The 7189-nt window shown below is 35.4% G+C and overlaps 1 protein-coding gene across 1 annotated transcript; it reads left to right on the plus strand.

Annotated features, from left to right (window-relative positions):
* Positions 1 to 286: 286 nt before the first annotated feature.
* On the plus strand, positions 287 to 2461 carry LOC137739852 (dof zinc finger protein DOF3.1-like). The gene has a single exon (XM_068479575.1). It carries the CDS (start codon positions 964 to 966, stop codon positions 1627 to 1629), a length of 666 nt encoding a protein of 221 aa, XP_068335676.1. The 5' UTR covers positions 287 to 963; the 3' UTR covers positions 1630 to 2461.
* The last annotated feature ends 4728 nt before the right edge of the window (positions 2462 to 7189 follow it).

The raw sequence follows: 7189 nt of genomic DNA on the forward strand, positions 1-7189 counted from the left end.
AATCATACGTGACAAATACAGAATATAAGACTTTTGAGGATTTCATTTCAACTATAATTTTTTTCTTTTTTCATTTCAAATATGGCTAATCATTCCAACTGCTTAATATATTCACATGTTTAAGGTTAATGAGAGCATTTTAATCATGGAGGTTGACTTTGGTTTAAGAATGTTTGCGATGTAGCATTTCCCTAAAATCATTGACAAAACAAAGTTTTGGGCTTTTGGGCGCATGCTTCCCAAAGAATGAGAATAATTAGAAAAAAAAAATTACTTTTAATTAACTAAGTGATTAGTGGAAGAAGCCGTGGGGCTGTCCAGAAGGAACTACAATATATGGCCACTGTCTGATCGTCACTCCCACGCGGACGCACAGACAGACAGACAGACAGACAGGTTTTCTTTCTCCTTCCTCCTCCATCTTTCACTCTTTGATTTCACACCCATGAAAACATTTCCCAGCTGAAAAACTCGGGCTTTTCCGAATTCTGCGTTAAAATTTCAAAAATCCAATCTCTTTGGGTTTTCTGCTTTGTTTTTTAGTATGGTTTTTCTCACTCTCTCTCCACCCAACATGAAAGTTCGAAGATTGTAATTTTTGGATATTTTCAATGAAAGCTCATATCTGGGTCTGAGAAGATATCCCACCTTTCTGTCTTCTTTTCAGGTTTCTGCAGATTTCTCTGCTGTTTTTATTTTGCCTCTTGACATTCTCAAAGGTATCAAGTATCAAGGCTCTGAAAACCCCATTTCAGATCCCCACTAACCTTGTGGTTTTCAGTTCCCACAATTCAATCTCAACCAAATTCGACTAACTTCAGTCTCTTTTGGTCTCTAATCAGACTTGGTAATCTGATATCTGACCCAAAAACTCCGGTTTTGTTTCTATAAACAAAACTCAGATCATCAAGTCTTCCTTTTTTCTAGACTTTGGTCGAAAGTAGGAACTTGGGGTCTCAAAAAATGCAGGACCCTGCAACTTTTCAGCCCATGAAACCCCAATTTCCAGAGCTAGAGCAGCTGAAATGTCCGCGCTGCGAGTCCTCCAACACCAAGTTTTGCTACTACAACAACTACAACCTCTCGCAGCCGCGCCACTTCTGCAAGAACTGCAAGCGGTACTGGACCAAAGGCGGCGCTCTGAGAAACATCCCCGTCGGCGGTGGAAGCAGGAAGAACACGAAGAAATCGTCGTCGTCAGCTTCGAAACGCTCCTCATCGTCACTGTCGAGCTCATCAGCAGCAGCAGCTCAAAACCCGGATCCGCAGCCTGACCGGACCAGGGTCTGTGCCCCGAAAGTCGACCAAGACCGCGGGGTGATGGATATCTCAGGGAGCTTCAGCTCACTCCTGGCTTCAAATGGGCAATTTGGATCGCTTCTGGAGGGTCTGAATCCAAATGGGTCGGGTCTGAAACTGATGCAAATGGGTGATTATGGGGAGAACTTGGATGGTGCGGGGAATGGGTTGGATTCGGATCCGGGTCTGGGTTTGGAGGGCCAGGGCAATGGAAATCCGGAGAGCTATGTGGGGTTGCAAAACGGTGATTCTTCAACCTCGAGCTGTTGGAATGGGGGCAATGGGTGGCCTGACCTTGCGATTTATACACCAGGTTCGAGTTTTCAGTAGATATATTAAATAGATGATTATGCTCTTAATCTGCTTTTCTTAATGATAAATTTGCTACTTGTGATGAAAAGTGGAGCTGAATTATGACTCTAAATAGGCTTATTTACTAAGCTAAAAGCAGCTTCCCGAAAGCTTATAATTTTCTGATGTCGTAGAGGGTTTGAGAAAAACATCACAGAGCCATACCATTAGCATTCGAATGTGTAATGGTTTCTATTTTTCACTTTTGTGGGTGTGCGTGTGCGTGTGCGTGTGCGTGTTTTTTTTATTTTATTTTATTTTATTCATATGTATCTGGAGTTATAGCCTCTAGTATTATTGATTTTGCGGGTTTTTCGCGAGATGGACTCAGATTCTAGTGTGTAACCAAGCACGTAATGAGATAAATTGGAGAGGGAGTTTGTTGTATGCATGTGCTGTGATTGTGTGACGGGGCTTTTTCCAGATTGCCCAAATTGATCAAGGTTGAAGATGATTTGGCTTCTATTGGCTTTCGGTGGTTCTGGCTTTAAGTCGCTTTAATTTGCAACCGCAATATCTCATTAGAAGACATTTGGACGGCTTCCCGCATCATTCTCATTTTTAAGCTAAAATGAGGGTCCTGTTATATAACTAAATAGGAAGCTTTTAAGACTTACTCCAACTCTTGAGTAAGTCTTAAAAGCACAGATTTTAAGTTTTAAATTAATTGCGAGTTCTCTTATCCTTGAGCCAATTCTGGGTTTTGACACGAAACTCATTTTTAGGGCAAATTTAGGTTAGAATTTTCCCCTGAATTAGTGGGTTGATCCATGAGTGTTTTTTTTTTAGTTTTATATTTATAATTTCATTAACACAACGGTTAAAATCTAATATATTAAATTCAACGGTAAAGAAAAAAAATCTAAGAGCATCTTCAAAGGAGATGTCAAAATTGTCACATAGGCATACAACAGTAAAAAAATGACAGCAAATTCTCTTCAAACGAGCCTTTAGTTTCTTAGGTGGCGTTGAGTCAGATTTTAAGTTTTAAATTAATTGCAAGTTCTCTAATCCTAAGCCAAATGTGGGTTTTGACACAAAACTCATTTTTAGGGCAAATTTAGATTAGAATTTTCCCTTGAATTAGTGGGTCGATCCCCTATATATGTATATTTTTTTTGTTTTATATTTATAATTTCATTTACGCAACGGTTAAAATCTAATATATCAAATTCAACGGTAAAGAAAAAGGTCTAACATGGAAAAATAATTATAAAAAAAAATCTCTGTGTTTCTTATTCTTTTAGTGTTTGTAGAATTTTTTGGTGTCGGTTTAGTGAATTTTAATTTATCGAACTCGAAATATTATTAAGTAAAATGTGCATAAAATTAAATTAAGCTTGTCTGCATAATTTTTTTTTAAATATAAATTACTTTAAGAAAAATTATTCTAAATTCATTCTTTAATAATCGCGGGCTAAATATTTAATCAATAAGGGTCGGAGCAAAAAAATTGTTCTTGATTAAAACCTAAATTTTTTAGGTTAAAAATTTTAGATTTTAACCCAAAGGTTGAAGATGGTCTAAGGAAGGGAATCTTTTTATTTATTTATTTATTTATTAAAATGGGATTAGTTATGGTGCCTACACCACAACGTATTTTAACAATTTGAATCTTCTATTTTCAAGTTGCACCTTATAGATTATTCTAGCGAAATATTAGACAAATCGGAAATATTTGATGCATCTAATTAAGTTCAAAGAAATTGATGAATACTTTGTGCTCTATAAGACCATCTCCAATGGTTGGGCTAAAAGCCAAATATTTTAGCCCGGAAAATTTAGTTTTTAGCCTAGAAACAGTTTTTCTGCTCCAACCGTTCTAGCCTAAAATTTTAGTCCGGAATCATTAAAGAATGAAGTTAGGCTATTTTTTCGTTAAATTAATTTTATGAACATTTTAATCTAAAAAAATTTAAATTCCGATAAATATTGAGTGGAGTCCACTCCGATTTCGGGGCTAAATTTTAGGGTGAATTTGGCCTTAGTTTAGCATTTAGCATTTAGCCCAAATTTTCCCCTTGGGTTGGAGTGGGTTTGGGGGGTAATTTGGCTTTTAGCCCAGCATTGGAGTTGGTCTAAGACATTGAAATTTAATCGTGATAATCTATAAATCTATAAATCGAGACTCACAAAATAGACGGTCGGTTCAGATTGTTGAAGTTCGATGTGGAGTGTCTCACAACTAATTCCTATTTTTTGAAATAGATGGAAATCCCTTTCCTTAATGGGCATATAAACAGGCAGAGAATAATATGTATAAGGATAAATAACACTATAATTATGAATTGGAATAAACAAAAATGAAGTAAAGGATAAGTAAGGAATCCAATTAACAACGTCTAATCTTGTTTTAATTTTTTTTATTAAATTTATAAACAGGCAGAGAATATACATATAAAGATAATAATAAAAAATCACTATAATTATGAATTGGAATGACAAAGATGAAGGATAAGTAAAAATCGCAATTAAAGATGATAAAAATAAAACAAACTCACATTAATTTATTGATCATCAAGGTTACAAGGAAGCACTCTAAAGTTTGGATACAAGGACAACACTAAAAAAGAAAGCACTCATGAGAGTAATTTACAAAATGAAATTCTTAAGCGTACACACATCTGAGCTAGATAGCTCTTTAAATAGAAAATCAAAAGCAAACTTAAGGACCAAGTGTCGCATAGGCAAAGGAGCAACATAAAGCAACCTATAACATTGGGCGGCATCTTCATTTTTTGAAATGGCACTGACTCAGCTTCATGTGGTTTCACAGAAAGATTCTTGAAAAAGTAGCACACCGGCAAACAGCTACGAGTACACGGGACAATTATTTGGGGAAAGAATAATTGTTGGCATCTAGATATCAGACAACATCTTTTCTTTTCTTTAACACTTTCTCTTTAATAAGAGAAAAAGCATTTCATGCTTTACTTCTTTGGACAAATTGGAGGACAGATTCCATAGCAGTCATCTTCATTATCATCACCGAAATCTTCATCCATATTGTGCTGGAATGATGCGGCTTTAGACATTATATTTCCTTGTCATCTAATCCGTCGAGTTCAAGAATTTTAAGAACTTTTATCTTTCAAATCTTTTTTTGAGCAAGAATTGTTGGACTTGATCAAAGACTTAAGCTTTTCAGTCTTTGAGGATGATTCAGGGGTTGAGCAAGGTAGTTCAGCTACAACCTGCCTATGAGGCAAGATTCTTCTGGCTTTCAAAAATGTTGGCTTGAGATGATTAAGGTGGAATTTATCCCATCAACGAATAAAAAACATTTCTTTCAAGTTGGTGGACAAAATCCTGAGCACCATCATCATCTGCAAAACCATAATTCCATTTCAGAATCCATGGAAGTTCATAAATTATCATGAAACAAAGAAAAAGCTTCCTCTTTTTAGGATAATCATAATTCTCTTTTCTAAAGTTTTCTAGAAAATAATCAATTATTGATTGAGGCAAGTAATCCATATTAGGACCCCAAACAATAAATCACGTTCTGAACCAATTTGGTTCCTCTTTCAAAGATCTAAGGCGGAATTGGATAAACCAAGTATGGGAATAGCGGATGTTTTGAAAACATAGAATTACATCCCATGTTTTTTGGTAATCTTAGAAATTATAGCATCTAAGGCTCCAAAGAGGTTCTCCTTCATCCTCCCATCCAAAGTTCAAATCCAATTTCGAATGCTCTCCCTTATAATAAAGGCAGGGAGAAGGCCATTGTTAACAACCCTTTCAAGTGGACCATGGAAATTTTTCTAATAAACATAAACAATTCAGACTTATTAATATCTCCAAGACAAGTTGGTAAAAACACCATTGTGATCATATCCGTCATTTTCACAAGCCATGACACTCGTATGAACGACTTCTAATAGAAACAGAATCAATTGATATTGTCACAAATATAGAAGTGAAACAAACAATATGATTGCATTCTCAAAAATTACGGTACTAAAAGTTATTTCTCTGGAAGAATGAGCAAATAGCCCTACCACATGCGATTACACTATAGCCCTGTTATGAGGCCTAGATGCTCTAATTTTTGGGATTACCAAAAAGTATGGGATATAGTTCCATGTTTTAAGATATCCGTTATTCCTATACTTGGTTTCTCCAATTCCCTCTTAGATTTCTAAAAGAGGTTCTAAATTGGTTCAGAACGTGGTTTATTGTTTGGGGTCCTAATATGGATTACTTGCCTTAACCAATAATCGATTCTTTTGTAAAAAAACTTTAGAAAAGAGAATTTTGATTATCTTGAAAAGATGAAGCTTTTTCTTTGGTTCATGATAATTTATGAACTTCCGTGGATTCTAAAATGGGATTATGGTTTCGTAGAAGATGATTATGGTGCTTGGGAATTTGTCCCCCAACTTGAAAGAAATGTTTTTATTTGCTAGTGGGATAATGTCCACCTGGATCATTTCAAGCCAACATCTTTTAAAGCCAGAAGAATCTTGTCTCATAGGTAGGTTGTAGCTGAACTACCCTGCTCAACTACTGAATCATCTTCAAAGTCTGAAAAAGTATACGTCTTTGATCGAGTCTAGCTCTTCTTGCTCCAAGAAATATCTTAAAGATAAAGTTCTTAAAATTCTTGAACTCGACAGATTAGATGACGAGGAAATGGAATCTGAAGCTGCATCATCCCAGCACAATAGGGATGAAGTTTTCAATGATGAAAATGAAGATAGCTGCTATAGAATCTGTCCTCCAATCCGTCCAAATAAGTAAAGCATGAAATGATTTTTCTTTGATTAAAGAGAAAGTGTGAAAGAAAAGAAAAGATGTCTGATATCTAGACGCCAACAATTATTATTTTCCTGAATAATTGTCCTTTGTTCTCATAGCTGTTTGTCAATGTGCTTCTATTTCAAGAATCTTTCTATGAAACCACGTGAAGCTGAGTCAATGCCATTTCATAAAGTGAAGATGCCTCCCAATGTTGTAGGTTGCTTTATGGTGCTCATCTGCCTGTGTGACGCCTGGTCCTTCAGTTTGCTTTTGATTTTTATTTAAAGAGCTATCTAGCTCAAATGTGTGTACGCTTAAGAATTTCACTTTGTAAATTACATTGTTGAGTGTTTTCTTTTTCAGAGCTACTCTTGTATCCAAACTTTTGAGTGCTTCCCTGTAACCTTGAAGATCAATAAATTAAGGTGAGTTTGCTTTATTCTTCTCTACTTCATGCCTATTTTATCATCTCTAATTGCAATCTTTACTTATCCTTTACTTCATCTTTGTTTATTCCAATTCATAATTATAGTGTTTTTATCTTTATACATATATTCTTTGTTTGTTTATAGATTTAATACAAAATTAAAGTAAGATGAGATGTTTTTAATTACTCTAATGTTTATAGGGCCATATTTGGTCTTGCTCATACAAGCTTGATTCAGGTGTTGTTTTTCTGAAAAAATTCATTCCGAAAAGGTTAGGCCTAAGGGAGTCGACACTCATTTGGGGACATAAACATAACAAGGGGCCAATTTATTTTAATTGTTACCCGAACTTTTCAGTGTCGTTA

The sequence above is a fragment of the Pyrus communis genome, chromosome 7 (genome assembly GCF_963583255.1).
Source record: "Pyrus communis chromosome 7, drPyrComm1.1, whole genome shotgun sequence".
In the NCBI taxonomy this organism is placed as follows: Eukaryota; Viridiplantae; Streptophyta; class Magnoliopsida; order Rosales; family Rosaceae; genus Pyrus; species Pyrus communis.